The following is a 23,713-nucleotide window of genomic DNA, read 5'->3' on the forward strand; positions in this document are numbered from 1 at the left end:
GTTCTTCTCTAAATGCAAGGAACTGATTAAAAGTAATGATTCTGCATTACAAAACTAAAGCATTCCTTCTGTCATTTTGTGTAGATAATTCATCCATAAACTTTTAACAAATATGATGGCCACCCTTATTAATAAATGTCTATATATTTGTAACCACATTTAATACAATACACACTTTGTGAGGGGTTTTTTTGCCTCAGGAAGTACACTTGACCAGCGTCACTTTGGATTATTTCTGTAAGTAGTGGTAACAGAAAGCATTAAGGAAACTTGTAATTAGCTGTTAATTGGCCAAAATCAATCTAGTTAGAAAATATGAAATAGTTTTAAATGGTCTTACAAGTAGGTCATGTGATATATTTCTCTCAGGGATTCCTGACATCTTTCATTCATTTTTATTAAATCTGCTGAAGTGAAGCTATATGTGTTTTTCATTTTAGTGATCTACAAGGAATTCAAAACAACAAGAACGTGACATATTATCAGAAATAAAAACAGTTTCTAAAAAGCAAACTGGGAAGACTACCGGGCAGGGGGAAGCAGAAAAAACAATGCCTGGTTTCGTTCTTCCCATATAATTTTTTATGAAAAATCCATACAAGAGAATGCAGTTACCAGCAAGATATATGACTTCATATTTACACACAACATAATTGCAGGTAATTGCCCATTTCTGACTATATTAAGTATGAGTAGAAATAGGGCAGTTATGAAAAAGTACAATTATACCTTTATTTACTTGTAGATATCTTCACTGAAATTATTTTGTTGCTTAAATTACTGTATAATGTGTACTTTATTCATGTATTATACATTTTATATACAATAAGTATACAAACATATGAAAAAAGTTATCTAGTACAGATACCTTTGTAAATTCTGGAGGAAGCTGGCCATGGGGTAAAGTTGAACAATCAGCATTCAACTGGATAAAAAATCCACGAGCAGAGCTGAAACCTGTTTTCATTGGTAGGCTGTACTTTTCTGCAAGTTGTGTTACCATACCTACATACCACAAATAAAGATTTGACCCAATTTACATGCATTTATGTGCATACACACACATATATATTTGTGTTGGCACAAAGTACATTGTTAATGTGATTTACAGGCACTGAACGTGTCATGCAAGTAACATAACAAAAGGCTTTCTGCGGTTGGTCTTCAGGGAGTTAAGTAACATATTAATGTAACAAATGTGGCCGCACAAAGCTATTGGGAAAAAATTTCCAGTGAAAAATCAGATAAATCCATGTGTTCTTTAAAGACAGATCATGCATTTGATCAACTCCCAGGTGAGCCTAACTACAGAAAGGAAAGTCTGCTCAAGCACTCAGCAGCAATGTCTAATCACTAGACAGAATATGAACTGCAGACTACGGACTCTCAGTTTTTAACCAGTTCATAATTCTAAGCAACTTTCCTCAGACTAAGAGTAATGGTGTACATTTGTAATCCCCCCTTAAATCCATCTTGTTCCTAGTTGAGAAGGTACCATATGCAGGGAACTGTTAGATGATAGAAGAGTATGTACTGTTAAATCATGAGAATTCTGAATACTGCAAAAAGGGTAACTGTTGTACTCCTGTGAGAGGAATGGAGTTACTCAGTGGTGCTTCCTTGCTGCTCATTGCTCTAAGCTTGACCACTCTCATGTTCCAACCACTCACAACATACACTAGCAACTTAGGCCATTCTGAATATAGAATCATAGAATGGTGTGGATTGGAAGGGACCTTCAGAGTCCAGCCCCCCTTCCACGGGCAGGGACATCTTCCACTAGATCAGGCTGCTCTAAGCCACAGCCAACCTGACTTTGGTGACGGGGCATGCACAACTTCTCCGGGAAACCCATTCCAGCATCTCATCACCCTCTTTGTAAAAAATTTCTTCCTTACCTCCAATCTAAATCTACCCTCTTTCACTTTAAAACCATCGTCCCTTTTCCGGTCAATACAAGCCCTGCTAAAACAAGCCCTTCTCCCTCCTCCTTACAAGCCCCCTTTACATACTGAAAGGCTCCCCACAACCTTCTCTTCTCCAGGCTGAACAACCCCAACTCTCCCAGCTCGTCTGCACAGGAGAGGCTCCCCAGACTTCGGACCAGTTTTGTGGCCTCCCCTGGACCCACTCCAAGAGGTCCATGACCTTCTTGTGCCAGGGACCCCAGCGCTGGATGCAGTGCTCCGGGAGGGGGCTCACCAGAGCAGAGGGGCAGAATCACCTCCCTCAGCCTGCTGAACACGCTGCTTTTTACGTAGGCCCGGATACTTCTATTTTTACTTAATGCAGGAAGATTGCTTAAGCACGGTAACAGACATTTTGCTAAAATCCCTTTTGTTTGTATATTTCAACTCTTAATAGCTTGGCTAAAAAGTAGACCACAGATACATGAAGACTGCTTAAAATATAAAGAACAAAGATACCTTAATTCAAGAAGCTAAACCAAAGATTTACATGTTTTATGCAGAATGTTTTAGTTGGAATAATTCTATTTAACTTTTTCATACTTCTAGAGGATAAGGAACAACAAGAGTTTTAGATATAGGAATCACAGTATCTCAAAAGCACTTCAGTTACTTATCAATGACAATCAGTTTATACTGATACTAAATACTTTATACCCAGAAGAAAGTTAAAATACATATGGATACATGGCTTCTATATGCCAGATGCAACATACTTTGAGCTCCAAATAAATAAAAATCTTGGTTTAGAAATACCTGCTATGTCATCAACAATTTCTGTGTATGTTCTACGAGCTATGTCAAGGAATTCATTGATGTTAGGTTTAACAGCATAGCATTTCTGGGTCCTCATACTCAGACATCCTTTTGTGTACCTTGTATCATCATTAATTACAGTTGTAATCTTTTCAAGTATAATTCCAAATCTGCAATATCCATTGTATCAATAATTAGCTACCTATTACTTTACCATTTTTATTTTCAGTATCACCCAAAAATTAGAGTATTACAAAGAACCAAAGTAAATTACCTACTGTTAAAACCAAGCATAATTCCGTATCTGTTTTTGCCTCAGAATGAAGTACGACTATACCGAAGTCTGACCAAAGATATCATTCAAATCTTTGGGAGATATGAATTATTTCTCAAATACACAGGGAACAGCTGAGTTTTGGATTATTATTACTCTAGGAAACCACTACTTTTGTCTTTTCAGAATTATTTCTAATGGAATACAGTGCATCAGCAATTGCACTATCATAGCTAACCTTCTGTTGTTTTTTTTTCCCTGTATTTGTTTATTAGTTGAAAATTAGAATTTTGACAATTAAAATCAGCTTTTAGACAGAAGAATTGAGCTAAACCTCTAACTACAAATAAGCAAAAATGCAACATCTTTAATCTTAAGTTCTTAAGGTGAGAGTTTCTAACATACTTGCTACACTATTATGATAAATACCTTGTATCCTCAAGAGAATTGTAGTAAGCCTTTAGCAGCGATGTGTTACAGCTTCTTAAAGCAGCCTGTTGAAGATTAAAATATGGACACAAACAGTTACTTCTTTCTGTAGCCCAAAAAGGGCTTTTGTATGACTGAAAATTCTTAGATTCACCCAGGCTCATCAACAGTTGCACAACAGCAGCTTACAGAATCTGAGCAGGAATGTCCGTTAAATGCTTGTTACAAAATCAATTATTCAATTATTCAGGTAATGGTAGGAGTTCAGTTCTTAAAGAGTATTAGACTCAAATGCGTATTTTCAACTGGCTTAAGAATTTACACATTGGCAGTACTGTGTCCTGCAAGTTATAAATAACTTCTTTTTTTTTTAATTTGATGATCCCTATCGGTTCCTTCCAACTTGAGATATTCTATTCTATATTCTATGAAATTTAACAAACTGCTCTGTAAAAAATAAGGACAAAATGGTCTTTATTTGTTGTTGGTTTTTTTTTTAAAAATAAAATAAAGACAGCTTACTTTCAGAGGCTCCACAAGCTCTAGAGTATGCTTCAGGTAAATTAAATTAGTTATTTTTGATTCAGCAGTTTTAACCTGTTGAAAAATTTTACAAGTATTGGAGCTGTTTGTATGTCTGCCTGTTTGAGAGAGTACCTAAGAACTAGCAGAACTCATATTGTTAACTGTAAGTAAGGTTTTATACTTCTAAAGAAAATTGTTAAAATACTTTATAAGCTCACTTTGACAACTCGCCATGTAACTGCGTAAAAAAGTGTAGTTAAATTTTACATTGCCTACAGTGATAGTCTGCCCATCAGTAGGTAGTATTTTCATACATCTGCATGGACAATGATTGACTCTGAGAACACTGCTAACCCAAACCATGAACACTTCTTTGATCTTCTACGTATACATAGCTCTAAACTACATAGCCTGTACTCTTTCAAAGCAAACACATTATGTTTTGTAATTCAGAAGCATAGCTCTTTCCATAAATGCTGTTAAACACAAATTAACTCAACTTGGTTGACTCATCTTTGGATAATATATTTATATCCTTACACATACACCCATGTAATTAAAAAAAGTAAATAAAAGCAATAAATGTTTAAAAATTTTGCTTAAAGACCACTCTTGAAAATGTTTTGTCCACACACACATCCTACCTTCTTTTGCATGCCCCATTAACAATTATAAGAATTTTGCTGCTGATATTAGGGCACAGCGTATGTCCTGCATAGGATATACAGTACATATGCACTGTGTAAGAGGATTTTAAGAAACCAACATAGCTAAGCACATTATTTGGCTCTGAAGAAAATCTAGCATTAGTTTTCAACATGGACACAGGAGTATGACCCCATGTGAAATCTTTTCTTCTTTGCATATAACTCTACTTTTGTGATAGAGGACACCTCTCGCCTTACCTTACCTTCTATATAAAGTTGTTTTGGACTAAATGTATTTAACAGAAGAATCATAATCTGCAAATGAATATGGGGTCTCAGTCCCATGATGGAATCAGACATCCAAAGGACAGACATGGTCATATGTGAAGAGTTGGTATTTCATAATGGAATGTACCTTTTCTAAAATAGTTCTTTAGGAATTTTAACTGGTGTTAGAAGTGGATCTTTGTACATGCTGCACTTTAGGGTCAAAGGGAAAAACTGAATGAATACAATTATAGCCAGAAACTCTTCTACGTAATGTTACTTCTTTATGATTCATTAACGACTAAAATGCAAGCCTATCCTTTACAGTATCTGAAACTGATTTGTCCACAGTCACTCTGACAATGTAAAGCACGACAATTCAGAGAAGCAGATGACTTTGGTTTTGTGCTAGAGACATAGTCCTACAGATTTATGTGCTATGTCAGTGGATGAGCCCTAGTTTAACTTTTATATTTCCTGGAAATTCATTTAGACCAAAAATACTGGTACCTTCTTCCTGTCAGAGAAGCAATCAATATGTCGCATGCTTGGAACTTCATCAGAAACGGAATCTACTGAATTTGTTCTTCAGATGGGTGACCAAGTAATGCAGAGCAGATGGTCCTCATTTCCACCACAAGTTGGATATTGATCCAACTTCTAAGGATCCTTCATGATTGAGACAAGAGGGTCTTTTAAGGATTTTTTTTTTTTTTGGTCCAGATAGCTTTAATTTGCATATATATGCAGATTTCAGAAAAGGAAGTACTTCATATCACCAATTACATGATTTTTCAATCAACACATCTCAGCAAGACTGTCACTTGATGGTCCTCCTTAGGATGACAGAATGCTCATGTTGAACATACTGCTCGCTTTTAGTGATTGAAACTGTAGGCTTTTCAGCTGAAGACTTCATTTGTTGACCGGTGGAACATTTTGCAGTGACAATTCGTATGGTGAATGGGATCAGAACATACTGAATGGGTTAATCTAGCATTTGATAAAAGCAGCTGAGTTAGCACTCAAATTAACATGTCTGTTGCATGAATACGAAGCTCTGCTATATTGGACCAAATCAAGACTGAAAACGCTTCAGCTAAGTTTGGTGCACATGGTCCTATATGTACATAGAGGCACCCAGGCTGACAGTTTTAGTCATACAGCTAATCTTTTATTCACGTTACAGATCTCTACAAGGAAAGCCAGGAGCAATCAACATTCAGCTTTTTGGATATATCATTAAAGAGATTTTTCTGGATTAATTACACTCCTACTGGAGTCTGTATCTGATTTCTTTAACTGGCATTAGAGAAGTCATTTACGTAAGCAAGTAATTCAGCATGTGAGAAGACACCGAGAGGTGAGAAAGTTGTAAATATCTGTGATGCTGGCATACCAGCATAGAAACAGGTGAGCATAAGCCTCAAAAGCATTGGAAGAAATATCCTACTCAAGTACAGTAGGCAAATGTAACTTATAATGGAATGATGACAATATGCTGAGCAGAAAAAAGCTAAGGTTCAGTTATCTCAAGCTCACTGGTTAACCATAGTGTCTGGTCTCAACCAAGATCCAGTAGTAAGCTACATGTACTACATGTATTTATGTTTTGATATTTGTATTGCATGTGTTAATATACAGATTGATATACAAGGCAAGGTCTGACAAAAAAATAATCTTGCTTTGAAAAATGTTAATAGCCACTAGGCGGGAGAGAGCTTTTATACCCACCCCCCTTCAGCAATTTTTGTTTACAAATTAATTAAGAACAGGAGCTGACCTCCAGTCTAATAAAGACACATTGGCACACTGAAGGAAGGGAACCCTTAGTTTAATTAATCACAACTATCTCCTGGTAAAAACCATAAAAATATTCCAGTGTGATTTTCAAGGCAAAAGATTAAATCTGTCTTGACCTCCTAGAAGACTTCAAAAGGGAAGTTCACTATAAATACTGAGGAGGAAAGACTGTCAAGTTCCTGAAAGCACTCTAATGGGTGCAACATGAGGCATAAGGCATTCACACAGAGTGAAACTGCCAAATGCATAAGGGATAAAACACCTTCCTGCTAAAGCTGATAATCCTGCATAAGCAGATAAAGTATCGCTTGTCTTTCAACTAAACTAAGTTATGCTCTTATGAACAAATGCTTTTATCTGCATTTCATTTTGGTCCACCTTGCAAGATGTGCTATTTAAGGTAACAGGTAAGAGCAGGGTACTCTCTTAATCTGTAAGACAAGACCCTGAGAAAACTTAAGAGTAATCAGTTCTCCACTACTTCACTTATTGTTTGCATTCAAAGGTTAACAGAGAGGCATGGGTCAAGCTGAGAATTGGACAAAGAAAGGACTTTTAAACAGTATTCATAACCTAGGTATCTCTGTGTGCTTGAGACATAATGTTCTCTGCTTATGAGCATAGAAGAAACTTCTGTCTCATTTGATACTGCTTGCTTATGCTGTCCATGTGAGTATGCCATTTTCTGTCAGGTGATCGCTGTTCAGAGGAAGCACTTAACTCCTGCACGAAAGCTGTGCATAGCTCATACTATGTGTCTTGGAAAGCTACAGGTAAGTCCCAGTTCTGGCTTTGTATGTTTACACAACTGACTTTGTAATTGAATACAGATTTATCTGTATTATAAGCACAGTTGAGCAAAGTCACAGCACTTCTTAAGAACCTTTTTAAAAATGTTTTTTCAGGCAATGAAGACAAATACCTATAGATTTGTATTTCATGAAAGCTAAGAAGTTATTTAATTTCTAGTGAGAAAGATGCTTAATTTTCTTTAGGCTATCAAAAACTGCATTAACCTCCAAAAATAAGAAAGCAAATTTCTGCTACACACTTTTTTCTTTTATGCTGATGTGAAGAAAATTCTCCCCTCTCATCTTAATACTGTCAAACTGGATGTCCACTTATGAAGAATAAAAGTGGGGAGTGATGAATGAGTAAACATTTTTGGAAGTCACGTTTGCGTAGAATGTGATATTGAAGCAAACACAAATTTTTCTAACATTCTCCTATGAGAATCTTCTACTGCTGTAACATAAGCTATAGTCTCAATCTATAACATTATTCCATGTTTTTTTAAGGTGCAGTCTTTTTCTTATCATATCATGCAAATTTAAAGTTACCACATTTATATATTGCATGTTATAGACAGATAACTGATCATCTAAGGTGTACTTCAAAACATACTGTATCTTGCTTTGGAATTTGTACCAAAACTGAAAGTAGTTGTTCTGTATCCAGGAATTTTGAGATAACTGTAAAACAAAAGTAAACAGAACAGAAATTGAACAGTAGAATTGTAATAAAGCCAAATTTTTAAAAATGCACACAATTACTTAGCAATACTTATGCTGATCTCTTTCTTTCATTCTATCTTCACAAATTATTTACCAGAAAAAAAACCCAGGTTAAATCCAGCTTCTATCTAAATTATTTTGTCATTACTACACTTACTATGCCTAAGCATGTAGTGATTATTGTACAGGTGGACATTTATCAGTTCAGCAATATTCTTTTTGTTAGATTTAATCATATGTCTCTTGTGATAAAGATTAAGATTACATGACTCAGCTTCAGGTGGACTAACTCATACTCTGGTATTGTATTTTTTCTTATATTTCTCTGGACAACTATTTATGAAGCAATCAAAAAAAAAATATGCATCCAAACACATATTGCATCAATGATACCTTCATGTGATTTTAACATATACATTATGTATACTTGTATACTTCCAACATAGTGTATATCTAGCCATAGAGGTGAAGAGACAAACGCAAGTTGTTTGAAAAATCTATTGGCTCACTGACTTCTATCCATTTTATCAGAGAAATTCACTTTTCTTAGCAAAATACTGGAGAAAAGTATCACTACCATAAAGATTACTTCAAAAAATAAAGTGTGCACTATATAAGTGTCACCTGATGTCACCTGACAAACTATTAAAAGAATACTTTTCGAACATATTAAGCACGGCATGCTTTCATGGATTAGAAAAAAAAAGTTTAAAAAGAAATATAATAATATGTATTCCAAAAACTACCTATTAACTACCAATTAACTACTACCTGCTTGAAGACCAAAAAAGAGCTCCTCATCCTGGAGTAATTCCTGAACACAGTCCAGTCTCATGTTAATTGTTTCAGCATCAACTAATGGCTCCAGGATACTGGATCTAAGTCTTCGACTTCCACCTGGAGTTTTAGTGTAATTTAGGACACCAAAAAGTGTGTGGCTGTTCCTTTTGAGAGGGGGGGAAAAAATTATGCAAAGAATACACTCATAAAAATAAAGATGGTAAATATCAAGTGAAATTTTCAGGCAAGGGTATCCTACAAATTCGAGATACGCTTTTTGGGATGCTTAGCACCCCCCATTTGACACCATTTTTTGTGGTAGCATTCTATTCCTACTGCAGCAGTGTAGTTCACCTTTGTCCTCTCAACTGAGCTAATGAAAAGTGAACAAAACTAACCCTCTAAAAATGAGGCAAACTCTAATCTGAGATCAAATACTAATCAGAACATTTTCATCAAAATACATCTCTGAAAAATATTTAAAATACTTAGAAGCCCAAGAGAGAAATAAGCGTCTATTTTGTTTTTTTAAAGAACTACCTCACAGCGAATACAGGAGCCAAATAACATGCTTATGAATTATAAATATTATTTTCATATTCATGGCTTTTACATGTTACACATCCCCGGGTCTCACACATAAGTGTTGACTGTATCTGTTTAAAAGAAACAGCTTTTTTTATACATATATAAATATATATATAAATATAATAAATATTTACATCTAGTACATACCTAAACAGTTTCAGACAACTGAAGCTTTCAATGCTACTGGCTTGAACGAAAACCAGTGAAAACACTGGGGCCATATAAACATTGATTGAAACCAGAACTTGTATAGGAAGAAATCTGATACAAGTATACAAAACAAACTGCACGAAAATAGATAGATAGTACAGAAACTCCTGAAATATCACATTATAAAAGAACAAAGCAACAGTCCAGAGAATTAAGAAAGGGGGAAATTCAAACCCAGTTTTATTAAGGACATATTTACCACAATACGCAACTCATGACAAGACTTAAGGGGAACTCTACATTTGGGATAGTATCTACACCGCCTACCTTTAAGCAACTGAAGGCTCATTTCCTCCTGCCATAAATTAAGAGAGACAAGCCCCTCCACTAGCACAAAAACTTGATTTAGGCGTTTCTGGTGTGTGCCTGTACTATTAACTTTTACCTGTTAGTATCTGATACAAAGGTATCTAACCACACTTTAGAGGTAAAATCTATGTAATGAAAATAGCTGTGTATGGCCTGATTCAAACTTGCCACTGGGTCAGCAAAATTTCTCCAGCAATAATGAGGGGGGTAGGGGGAGAGAGAGTGTCTTGAAGCAGTTTACTGTTGCTCAGTTCCTCCTGTGACCTCCTTCCTCTCAAAATAATCTGTGGAATTAGCAGCAGCTTTCAGAGAAATATTGCTCTGAAAATCTCACCGATCTTAAGAGTGGCTGGCTCCTAGAGTTACATACGAAGCAATGAAGCAAACAAGAAGGAACTGGGGGCAGAGCATGACAGATGAACAGAAAGAAACTGTAATTACCTCCCAGTTCTGAAGAACAGATCTAACTGTGTACTGCCCACAGAAATTCTGGAAAGGGAAGAAAGCAGTGGCAGAAGTCTAAGGATGACTGATCTAGTCAAAGATGTCTCTGCCCACAGCAGGGAGTTTGGAACTAGATGAACTTTAAAGGTCCCTTCCAATCCAAGCCATTCTATGATATCTCTCCAAGTGGAAAGCTCTTATGAGTAATAATTGGGAGTGTGAGGAATCTCCAGGCTCCCCTTTTCGTATCGAGGTGATGAGTAGACTTCTGAACAGAGGTGGATCTCAGAACTTGGCAGGCAGCAAAGTACAAGTTCCAAGTCTTTTTTCCAAGAAACTTTCCATGTTTCTAACAAGAATAACAGTCTTGAGAAAGTAAGCCTTGCAGCTGCTTCTGCCTAGAAGGCAAGTAAGTCCCGGTGAAGGAAGTGCTCCAGGCACTGTTCTCATTGTGGAGAAATACCATCCAATCAAGTACCACATTCCCTGTGACCATCCTTACAGCAATTACTGTGTTTGCCACTATTCCTTACGGCTAAAGGAAAACAAAACAACCTTTCAAGCCTGGAGCCTTTATCTTGTGTTAAATGAGTAAAACCTAGGCATTTTAATCCAACATAAGCAACTTCTTGCAAAAACGTTGCTTCCTTCATTTTGCAATCTGTGAAATTTTGCATCATCATTTGTAAGTTTGAATAAAATACAGAAATCAATGTAAAGATGACTATGTACCATCTATTCCTGCAATTTACTTGTAGGATTTCCTAAGCTAGAAATTTTTTGCCAAATTGTAACGCATTTCTCTGTCCAAATATTATTTTTTTAAAAAAGCTCTGAATAGTATGTAAGTTCTGTCATACAGAAATGAATGTAACAGTCAGTTCTGACACAAACATCAAGGATACTTGGTGAAAATACAACTTTTATATAAAAGTGTAATTTGTAAACTTAAATATTCTTACCGAGGATCTCTGTTATTAATTACTAGTTCAAGATTTTGCGCTGATGAAGAATCTATCATAGCTGTTTTCTCACTCCCCTGGAAACGCACCTTGAGTGACTTAGGAGCATAAACTGAATTTTGAATAAATTCAACATATTTTAGCAAAGCTGCAGCAGCTGCAAGACAGTAATACCTTCGAAAGAAACAAGCTTTAATGAATGTTAAATAGTGCTATTTAAGTACCACAAAACCAAGCAGTGCACTACAGAAATCACATTCACACTTCTGCTTGACAACTACTGGGATAAGCACTGAAAAAGCAGAACATTTTAAGTATGTTCTAACCCATGTACAGTGCACATATGTGCATGGTAAACCAAATATTCATGAATGTTTGACTGTCTGTACACTTGATAGCCCACCTCTACAAAGCTGCTATTGTTAACATACATATTTCAGTAGTTACACGTGACTTGAAATGAAGACCCAGGTCACCAAGTATCATTACTCAAAAGTGATGGTAAAAGGAAAACATCTGCTGAGGCCAGAAAGGCTGGCAATCACAGCTGTTACATTGTATTGTTAAATAAAGAAGGAAAAGGAGAATATGGAAGTCTATGAAAACTCAAAAAAAAAAACCAACCCAGAATCTGTAACAGGCTTTCTATTTAAGTTTCTAGATATATCAGAAACACTGGGGGGCAAAAAAAAAACAAAACCAAAAAACCCCCCAAAAAACCCAGCTCTGTTTTATTTTCTGACTTTCGCAACAAGCCACAGACCTGTGTACTATGTATGTAAAAAGCTGTTAAAAACTTATCTGGACACAGTATGCTTTTTTCCTTATTTAAACATACTTTGACTGAACCTCCATGAAAACAGTGCTGAATTCAGATGCACACAATTGTTCTATGTATTCCAAACCCTTTGTTTCATTGAAGTACTTTCTCTGGACAGTTGTAAAAGTCACATTCTGTGAAGATGGGGTGAAAAGCAAATAGTTTAAAAAGTTACAGAGAGTTTTTCACCAGACAGATTTCCCTATTTTGCTAGTGATACATGTTTCCAAGAAAATCTATCAACCCGTTCAACTGTCTTTACAGAACTATTCATTCTAGCTTCTTAGCACAAGTAAGCCATACTATTGGAACTCATCTTTCCTTCTCTCTGGTAGTGAGCACATACAAAAAGGCTCATATGACTGCTTTAAGTCAATTAACATAGGCTTTTTCTTGGGTATTGCTTTTCCTCTCAAGAGCTAGCTAGTCCACATTGTGAATTTAACTTGGATTTGGATAAAGTTAATGACTTTTTGAGACGAGTTATTTTCATGCTAGCACTGATGCTCAGATTCAAAGTGTAGTTTTCCCTTGCCAAGGTTTAAGCCCAAAGGTAAAGCCTTTTTTAAGGTAAAGCCCAAAGGTAAAGCCTTTTGATAAGGTAAAGGCCTTATCAAGCCTTCAATGGTAAATAGGGAATAAAGATATGCAGGTTAATGTAACTGAATATGCACAATGCACCAGTGATTTATGCAAGAAAAAGAGGAGAGAAGTCAGTAAGGGAAAGAGGACTCATGAAGGAGCCATCAGCAGTGTAGACATGGAAACAATTCAAGTAGTAATTACTACAGTTTTTTAAATGTTCTGAGACTTGAATACTCATAAATTATGCATGCTAGTTCATCTCAGCCTCTTACTTCGTCAGTGCTCTTTTTCCTATTCTGTGATACACTAGCCCCATCTATTTATCAGGTTGAGAGAACAAAGGAGCAGCAAAGGACAATGCTTGCTTTTTTGATCTCTGATTCTTTCCAAGGTTCAGTATTGCTCAAATTACTTCAATGCCACACATTTAAAACTTCCAGCTGTAATTACTAATATACTTAACTCTGTAATTGTCAGGATTAGAACTAGCAATGCTGAAGCTGCATTTAGATTATCCTTTACCGTGGTAAAATTTGACCCGAAAAATGATACAAAACACAAAATGTGGCTGTGTTTAAGGTTTCAGAAGTTGTAGAAAACTTTCAAATCAAGAATCAAAGTGATCAACAAGAACTCTAGAACAGGGAATGAAATTTAAGAGCTTACCTTGAAATGTTCTGTTATCAGACTGAACAATTTTGTTGTGCTCCCTGCATCACAAGCAGTGTTTGACATTATTATTTCTAGTGGTGTTAAAATCTTGAGTTTAGTAATAACCTGAACAAAAAAAATTACATAATCATCTGAATGTGTACATTTTTTCATGCACTCACATTTTCAAGATGCACATTTCATTTTTATTTTTAGTACTGTCTATTACAGAAGTATTTCTGTAGCTGCCAGGTGCAATACGTACTTACGTGTGTTAAGGCCAGGATAAGCTTTAAAAGTACTAATGGTCAAAAAAAAAAAAAAAAAGACATTATACAACACATTGATAGCCGTTTATATTCTGAGTTACATCTACTTAGTCTCCTAATTAAATTTATGTTTTACTTCTTTGACTACTGTAAAGATGCTACAAGCCACATTATTTTCCAGCATGCGTATCAACAACAAAACCATTTAACTAAGATGTTTTACTAACACTGCTGTTGCATAAATCAGTTTACTCTCACAATTAATGTTGAGTATGCAGTGCTGGTAGGCAGAACACCTGCCTGTAGACTTGAGTAAATTTCATTTTGAACTAACTGAGAAGGAGTATTTGTGCAACCATACAAAGCTGACCCTGCAGTTATTCTACTCCTGCCCAGCTCCCCCCCCTCCCCCCCATTTACACAGCCCTGCTCTCAAGAGTTGTTTTGTTTTGCCTGATGAAAATATTTGCAAGTTCTACTACCACCTATTGTCCAATGCTCCTCAAAGCCAGGCATCTCACTCCCACATAGTCCAAACACTATTTTTCTGCAGAAAGGCTATTTTTCTTTTGCAAAATATTATTTCCTCTTTATCTAAAATCTGAGACACATGAAATAGCAGTCCCTTCAACGCTGCACGTTTTCTAGAACTTGTTCCTTTAACTTTTGTGAAATTTCTTCTATAAATTAAAAAATTAATTTCCCATTGGTCATAAGCTTTTTTAAGACAGACAAACAAAATAATTAGCCTGTAAGGGATACTGCAATTAAGTATGCAACAATACCTTGGCATAAGTTGTATTGTCTGCAAATTGTGACAATATGACCTCAGGATTTTTTAAGTCAATACTGGCCATTCCTACTTCACCTCTGGCAAGGCCTCTTCCTTCTACTACAGCTACAATAACTGATGCAACGGTATGAGCAGAGACTGCAGATGAGGATGTAGCTGTAAAACATTCCATATATTCAGTTACAAGCCACCACTTTACATTAACAGAATTATACTTTGCCATTCCAAGTTAAATATGTGTTTATATTCCCACATCTGTGGAAAGCCCTTTCAGTTTACCAAACTTCATTAACAATTAAAAACTCCTTACTTGCCATACCATACAGACAAGGCACACCTTCCCAAGTATGAACATCATAACCTGACATTAGAAGACTTACTGAATGCATTTGAGACTGTCAGAACTAATCACATTTCTGTAGCAAGTGAAAACACCACTTCTGAGTCACCATCTCTGTACTAAACAAAAAAGATGTTTACTACACTCCTAAAGGCATGGCTATTATTAAACATTTGCCATTTTAAAATCAAGACAATGCACAGCTATTACCACTAGTTAAAATTGGATATATTAATTGCAGAGAGATACTGTAACATAATATTCTACTAAAAGCACAACTTGGATCAAGGTGGCTTAGATCTCACCAAGCTAGGGGAAACAAATGTCTTTTTCATATACATATATATTTAATCTGATTTTACACTAAACTTATTAAACTATTCTAAAATGCATACATATAAAGTATGCTTGAGAACCAATAATTTGATTTTCATTTTCATGTTTTTTTAAGAAACATTCTTAGCATCTTAAAATTGCTTCAAATTAAATTTTCCCAAATATCACAAACTCAACTAATCTCATCTCCTTCTTCAAATATCCACCCATGATTCCAAGACACGCCTTACAAAAATAAATGTAAAAATTAAGATTAAAGCTCCTTAACACCTAATGTCTTCCTTTCTGAAGACCCTAAACCTCACTGTATTTTCTTATCTAGTCTTCTTTCTTTTCCCACGTAGATAAAACGCCCAACCCAGCTGCTCTAGCAATTTACCCAACATAACATAGCAAATCTACCTTGGGATGGTACTGCAGACCTACAATAAACCTGATGTTTATACCTGAACTGAACTCTATAGACCTATGATTCGTAATCTCACATTATTCAGATCAAAACAGCTAATTTCATAAATGGGGCTGTTCTGTGTTCAGCTATGGCTGACTGCAGTATAGTTGACTGGAGACGAATTTTGACACATTCCTTCATCTCACTCCTCCCATACCACTTCATACAGTACTGAACTTTAACAGCACCAAGTCAAAAAACAACTGTCTCCTAGTGCTACTGTTTTGGTGTTTAAAACCTAAGCTGTGAGCCAATAAGAAGCATAGTCTCAGAGATGAGGCATCCTCTGCAATCAGAACTGGCGGGGATAAGATGATGGACAAAATGAGCTGACCCTCCCGCTTCTCCCCAGCTTCCCTCTGGGTGCCTGCCATCACAGATTGTACAACAGTATGTCTTAACCAAGACTAATAAAGTCCACACATGCCAAATTATGCCTCACTACGTAAGAAGCACTGCTTTGAAGCACTAAATTACAGTACTTCCTAGACACAACATTTACCTAATGGGGTGATACCATTTTAATTCTGTGTACTGAACTTTTAATCTATGAAAGACCGAAAATATGTATATAGTGCTTCTTTTAGTATCTCAGCTAATTTTTGTTTCATCTTTGCAAAATGGTGTTACATTCTTCCAGATTCTGTTGGAGAAGCTACTAATGACATTTTGCTTGGAAATCTGTGACCCAAGATTGTCATACTGTGTTACTTAGATGAGGAAATGTGCAACCTGCTGAGCAATACTGAAGTTATGACCCCACTATGAAAAGCAATTGATACATACACTTTGGCATAATTTCTCAAACTGGAAAAACCTTTCACAATCTCAGTCATCTTAACTTTCAGCTGAAAGCCAAACTAAACCTTACAATAGCTGAATTTAACAGATTCTTTACTTAAACCTTCTTGAATTCACTTAAATACTCAGAAAAGACGTCATTATTAAATAACCATTAAGTCTAAAGTATCCAAAATAAGAAAAATACTTGCATATAAAAGGCATGCCCCATTTACACTTTCAAAAACATCTAAACTATATTAGGATTTGGTAGCATAGGCATATTTACTGATTTGAAACACCAATAAACTCTACCTGCTTCATAGTGATCATTTACATTCTTTTCCACCATTAACTTCCCTTGTTCTTCACTGAATTTGCTCTCAAGAAGCAACGGGATAAGAGCATTGTCAAAACAGGGAGATCCCACTGAAGGGGTGTAATACACCAAACCTGCCATTTTCTTCTGAGTAAACTCAATCTGTACCCCCAAAATCAAAACTAATTCTTACCAGAAATCAGGAAGGGCAAGATCAGAATTGGAGTTTATCTAAGAATTTAAGATTAAAAGGCTATTTGAACTGCAATTGGCTACCACCTGCACGAAATCTTTGATGCTGCACACACCCAAGCCTGAACTTTCATTTATTCTACCTGTGTTCTGTAAGCCACAATATGTCAGCAACAGCATTCCCATGAAGTTTCATCTGAGGCCTGCTGAAAATGTAACTGTTATTCTGAATCTTCTAATCAGAACAACCCCTGGCCCATAACATCAGCTGATCCCAGTACTATCTCTTCTTTTCAAAGCAACTACAAGTTGAAGATAGTAATAAGCATTTCAAATAAAGTATGATAATTACACAAATTTTATTTGGACGCTGGTTAGTTTTTCAGTTTGCCACACTACAAAAAAATACAGCAACCAACAAACTTTCTTCAAAATGTGATATCCTGGACACGTTGCCTTTACTACAGATCAATGAAAGACTGATCAAGGAATCTCACATACAATACAGCAAGCATAAACAAATGTACAGATGCACACACACAAACACAGAATCACATAATTGTTTAGGTTGGAAAAGACCTTTAAGACCATCAAGACCAACTGTAAACCCAGCCCTGCCGAACCCACCACTAACCCATGTTCCTAAGCACCACAGCTATGCATCTTTTAAATACCTCCAGGGATGGTGACTCCACCACCTCCCCAGGCGGCCTGTTCCAGGGCTTGACAACCCCTTCCATGAAGAAAAGTTTCCTAATACCCAACCTAAACCTCCACTGGCCATTGCTTCTTGTCCTATTGCTTGTTATTTGGAAGAAGAGACCAACCCCACCTCGCTACAACCTCCCTTCAGGTTATAGACAGCAAGGTGGTCTCCCCTGAGCCTCCTTGGTGGCTAAACACCACACATGTAAAATCAGAGGAAACTGAAGACTTGGGTTTGTTTCACTGTTAAGTTGCATAAAGTCTAGAGAAACCTGTCCTATGGGTTTCAACATCATAGTTATTCTGATTCCCCAATTCCTGGAGTAGTCACAAAGAAAACTGTGGATCACAACAGCTTTAGAAAATTACAGAATTCATGTTAGTTGCATTTTGCAAAACAACGATTCAGTAGCAAGTAGAAAGCTAATTTGTATTCCCTACCAGGAATAAGTAATTTTTAAAAATAAATTTTAAAATAATTTAATTGCTTCAGAAAATTACCATTAAATAACTTCAAGAACACTAAAGACTCAATTGATAATTAGTCAGAATGTGAAAGAACTAACTTTGAATCTCTTTACTTCTGCACTACCAGAGCACACAGTCACATAACATGGCACAAGGCATCATTACCCTGTAACACAACTTTATTCATAAGAAGCACTGCAAAATGTACACCTAATGAGCCACTGCATAGGTGTTGTTCTGAAAAAAGTGCTCTACACCTTTGAAGATGCCAACACAAAATGCATAAAACTTGTATCAAGAAACAAGCCCCTAATAATGATACATGATATACAAGCCCCTAAAAAGAAACCTTGATTAGAAACGTGCATAAATTCGGCCTTTTCAGCTCAGTCACCACACAAAAGCAACATGTCCACAAAAATAATCCCACTTTGGACAATTAACAAAAGTCTGAATTCTAAGTACGTTGGTAACTTAAGCATGAATGCAAAGCAAACAACAAGAGGCTGCAATACCAAAACATCTAACCAGTATCTGAAGTAGTATTTTCCTCTATAGGTGCATCTTTCATTGGCAGGCATCCTCTGTCATACAGCGCATGTTATGTTTTGTGCTTTGAATATATTTCATTATCTTACTGTATCACATTAAAAATAAAGTATGTTTAATAAAATAATGTTAGAAATATAAGTAGGACTACTTCCTCTAAAAGCTGTTAATTTTACCTGAATATCCTATAAGAGGAGTACGGTTTCTGCAAACAGGTCTACTACAAGAGAGGGGTGTTCTTCCTATACATGTGCTATTCAGGCCTTGCAGAGAAGAACCTGTGAGATTCAATGTGCTAGCATTTTCTACACAGGAACTTTTGTCCCCGAAATATGAATCTGGTGGGGGAGGGAAGAAAAAAAATTAACTTTTGAAAGCAGACACATTAATTTTTTTATTCAGAAAGCAATATATAACTATACAGCTTAGAAGACTTTTTTTTCATACCACAGAGATATCCAAGCAATAACCTTTACTGTCATTCCACAAAAGCTCTCCAAAAAGTAAAACAAAAGTCAGTCTGTTTTCAAAACAAGTTTTTATCTATATGGTTATCTTCAACAATGGCATTACTTGCAGCACCAACAAAAATCTTTGTTTACGTTGCCGGAGTGAAATAATACAACAGAAGTAACTTTACAATGCATAACTTCATGTCCTAATGAATTCCAGATTTATGAAAGAATGCTCTACTTCAGCTCTACCTCGCATTTGCCCATCAGTTGTAAAATGTGTATCTGGAACTGCACATGTTTATGAAAAATTTGTTTTAAAGCTCAGCATTTTTTTTCAGAAAAAGGACAATAAAAGAAAGCAAAGAACCATGCTCAAAAACACCTCTGCTTGAGAATGATCTCCCTTTGAATTTACAGGGTTCAACTCTCAGAAATCATAAAATAATCTAGGACATGTTTGTTACCTACAGTATCTTAAGATTTACCTACATTTTTAAGTCCTGTGAATCTTTTTTTCCTCGTATCAGATCACTATTTAGTTTCAATAAATTATTTGAAGTATTTTACTTATTTTCAGTACCCTTGAGATAACTAAAAACAACATCACATCCTTAATCTATCTTGGGTAACTGCTTTTCAAGATCAAAAAATGATTAAAATATAAGGAGTTTTTCCACTTAAAACTTACAAAATTCCAAGTATTAAAGAGACACACAAACACAAATGTTTTTGTCCCTTCTGTTACATTAAAAATAGATCTACAAGATAAAATACTTCAGTACTGTTCTCAGATGACCCCTTGACTGCATGACATTTTCTCATGGTTGGTACAAAAATATTCACAGTATTGTTTTGGTGAGGTAGGTTGGTTGATTTTTTGGGGTGTGTGTGTGATTTTTGAAAATCTTATGAAACTGTGACAGCTGAAAAAAAGCGTTATTAGTTCAGATCGTTAAATATTTTTTTAAAAAGAGTGCACAATTCAGCACTGCAATACATACAGATTATTTTAAAAATAGCATTCACTTAGATTTTGGCGTAAGTTCTCTCAGAGGTTTGGGAGAAGAGACTCTGCTGTTAACATGGGGAAAAAACCCACACTTTGAAAGACCAGATGAACCAAACACCTACAGATATTTTTTAAAACCAACGTTTAACACATAAGTTGTGCCCTGCTCAAATCCGCATTCTAGGTTTTGTAGGTTTTGTTTGTTGCTTGGGTTTCTCCTAGGATTCACGACCGATCACAACCGCATTACCTTCTTCACATTTTATGCATACTAGAGACGTGTGTACTTCAGAATGCACTTCAGCAAGCGTTAAAATTATTTCCAATTCTTTCTATAGCTTTTCCACCGAAAAAAAACCACAAGCTGAGCTACGTTTTCCCGCCTGCCAAGACACTGCCTCTGCCGGCAGGTTCCAGCCTCCGGACGGGGCGAGGCGGAGGCTCGCCGTGCCGGGCTGCGAGGGGGGGGGGGTCGGGAGACGGGCTAACGGGCCAAAGAATCCGAACCACATCAAACCCCAAAACCAGCCAACCAAGAAACCAAAGCCCTTAACAACGGAACGTGGTTCAGGTCCCCAGTAAAGCAAACGTCTCGCAATTCCAACCAGCTTATTGACCCCATCGGGGAACTCAGATACTGCTATCTAAAAAACTTACACTAAGAAAACAATAAAACTTTAAATTAGTGCAAGAAACGACCACCCTGGCTCTGTCGGGGTGAACGGAATAAAAAATAATAACAAAAAAGAGGTCGCCAAGACAAAGGGACGCTGCTCCCCCCTTCCCAGTACCGCCGGTGCGGGCTCTTTCGAGGTCCGTCCCAGACTAGGGGGCAGAGGGCAAGTAAAGGGATGAAGGCCCGGACAGAGACGGCAACGCGGCACCCCACCTCCTCTTCCCGGAGCCGGCGGCTTCACCCTGCCGCCGCTGGTGGCCCGGCTGGGAGCGAGGCCTTCCCCACTGGAGCCACTCGGCCTCGCCGCGCCGCTGGAAAAGGCGTCGGTGCTTCCCGGCGTCTGCAGCAGCCCCAGGGCGTAGCGGGTCGTCGGCTCCGCTCGCCCGCCCAGCCCCGACGTGGAAGAGCCAGAGGCCGTATGGGACTCTGAGGAGGTCGCCCACCCGCCCGCGCTCGCCTTACTGCTGTCTTTTAACATGGCCGCCTCGCCCAGACCAGCCACCGCACCGAGCCCCGCGGCGACCCACCCGCCCCTCAAAATGGCGGCGGCCGGAGCCCACCGCAAACGCGTGCGCAGACGCCTTGCACGCGCACAGAGAGGGCGCGCGGGCCGGGGCGGGGCGCGGGTTCCTGGCTAAAGGGCCACGCCGCCGCGCCTGAAGCCGGTGCCACGGGCAGCGCAGCTGCTGGGCAGGCAGCGAGGCCCAGGCAGCAGCAGGGGAGGCTCTTCTAAAGGGTAACGCGCTTACACAGCTTGCCCTACACCCGTTCTTTGACTTTCAGAGACTTTCCACAGGGGCAGCACACCCTTCCCCCTGCGCAAGAGATCCCAGTAAAAAACACCGCTTGTTTACATCTAGAATGGTCTTAAATATCTGGCCTTCTATGTGCACTTTTGAACGCTGGAACACTGCTTTGCATGTCAGCATATAACGTAACATGTTAACTGCTTCAATTATCATTTTGACTAGTCAAATTTTGCCTCAGGAATGTAACACACCTGCATTAAAATACACTTCAGGCTGAAGCCAGGCCACAACTGATGGCTCCCAGCTCCAGAGAACTGCTCAGCTACAGGCCCCCAGCCGCCCCTGTGGCCCTCCAGCTGAGTGGCCCCAGTCAAATGTGAACCCCAATGTCTGAACCTCTCGCCCCACCGCAGCACAAAGGACTCAGTCTGGCAGCTGCTTGGCCCTTACTGCCACCACCCTGAATGGCGAGTCCCACGTCGGACCTTCCACAAGCCTTCCAACTCCTGAAGCTGGTCTTGGACCTTCTCTTCTCTGACAGAGATCCAAGTTCGTGGCAAGAAAAGCAGAAACAAAAGGGACATCCGTCTTCCACCACCCCTTCTTTCCTAACAGCCACAAACGGCAAGGCTGAGTTCACCTAACCAAGCTGTCTCAACAAAGCTGAAAGGGAGCATCCTTGGAATAAAGCACATGCCTCTGGACTTGACCGTTTTCTCAGAAGGCAACATAATAGCTGCCCATTCACACCATGCACACACAGATTTTCATTTAGTAAACGTATCTACAGACACACAATTTTATGTATCCAAATTACTCATTATCCTTCCACAAATTCTCATACGGTGTCTTGCCAAATTTATTGTTGGGAATGTCAGCTATGCTATAGCACTTAAGATGAAGTGCCAAGATAATGTCAGGAACTTTCCATACAAAGATTTCCATGGGAAAAAAAAAAGTTATTGAAGTACAAATTTCTGAAAGCCTTTATTAAAAGACCTATAACCCAAGACTCAGAACAGTAAATTAATTACTGCTAAGCTTCTAACTACATGGGGGGCGGGGGGGGTGGGGCGGAGGAATCTTCAGTACTTTTAACAAAAGAAGAGGTAGACAGTAACACCACCAAAATGACAGGAGTCTGAACATAAACACACTGGGCAGCTGATTTTTTTTTCACAGTACATCTAATAAAAATGTTATTTTGTTTGCGTAAGAACAATTGTGATGACTCTCCTACAAATAAAATGTGTTAAAAAAACGATGTAAAGAATATTCTTCCATTCTTAGGAAGTTTTTGGTTTGTGCACATACTCACCCTTTTTTTAACCTATCATCTTTTAAGATCTTTACAAATCACAGCTGATTTTAGGAAATGAAGTAACCAGACCTTCCCCAGAGAAAAACTCTGATAGTATTAACGGGTTTTCAACCTACAGTGAAATGTTCTACACTGTCATATAGCATCACCCACACGTTAATTCCCAGGGTGTCTCAAGCCTATACTAGATTAGAAATTCTGAAGAGGATTCTATTTTGTCTACACAACATGGAAAAAATGGCAAATTCCTATGTACTGAACAGTGCTTCCTTAGATCAAAAGAAGTGGCACTTGCACAGGTTACCTGGAACAAGAAAAATTTTAAAATTTTCTGTTAAACACTGCAGTCAGATAAAACCTGATCAGTGCTCTCATTCCCTCACACTCAACACAAAACCTACTGTAACTTTCTTCCAAAGCCTGAAAAAGAAATTAATTCCAGACTTTGACCAAAGAATTCATCAGGCAACTGGACAGCTAAATCTAATTATGCTCTAGCAGGGTTTTTTACCTTATCTAAAAGCCCATAGAGAAGGCTTTAAAAATTCATTAGAATTACTTGAGCATTCATTTTCTCTGAAATCTTCTACAGATTAAGGTCTACCAAAAAGTTACTTTGTGCCGTTCCAGCTAACTCTACTAACACAAATAGGCTGGATAAAACTAACCAGGTGGCCTTTAGAGCTGTGTTTAAAACTTTAGACCTTCCTTAAGTACAGAGATTATCAAAGACTTCCTCCTCTTCACAATTACATTTTACCGCACATTTC

At 37.6% G+C, this 23,713-nt stretch overlaps 1 protein-coding gene across 1 annotated transcript in view; it reads right to left on the reverse strand.

The window, feature by feature from the left end:
- The window catches only part of MSH4 (mutS homolog 4), a 34,002-nt gene extending 10,318 nt beyond the window's left edge, over positions 1–23,684 (reverse strand). Inside the window, exons 1-13 of the mRNA XM_037404156.1 lie at positions 21,087–23,684; positions 18,910–19,071; positions 14,586–14,749; positions 13,547–13,657; positions 12,314–12,429; positions 11,476–11,649; positions 8,954–9,126; positions 8,073–8,140; positions 3,949–4,023; positions 3,427–3,491; positions 2,724–2,893; positions 869–1,005; positions 341–444 (exon numbers count right to left, since the gene is read on the reverse strand). Of these exons, the coding sequence (XP_037260053.1) occupies positions 341–444; positions 869–1,005; positions 2,724–2,893; positions 3,427–3,491; positions 3,949–4,023; positions 8,073–8,140; positions 8,954–9,126; positions 11,476–11,649; positions 12,314–12,429; positions 13,547–13,657; positions 14,586–14,749; positions 18,910–19,071; positions 21,087–21,351 (1,784 nt within the window). The 5' untranslated portion in view covers positions 21,352–23,684. The remainder of the gene's footprint in view (positions 1–340; positions 445–868; positions 1,006–2,723; positions 2,894–3,426; positions 3,492–3,948; positions 4,024–8,072; positions 8,141–8,953; positions 9,127–11,475; positions 11,650–12,313; positions 12,430–13,546; positions 13,658–14,585; positions 14,750–18,909; positions 19,072–21,086) is intronic.
- Positions 23,685–23,713: the final 29 nt, after the last annotated feature.

The sequence above is a fragment of the Falco rusticolus genome, chromosome 11 (genome assembly GCF_015220075.1).
Source record: "Falco rusticolus isolate bFalRus1 chromosome 11, bFalRus1.pri, whole genome shotgun sequence".
Taxonomy (NCBI): domain Eukaryota; kingdom Metazoa; phylum Chordata; class Aves; order Falconiformes; family Falconidae; genus Falco; species Falco rusticolus.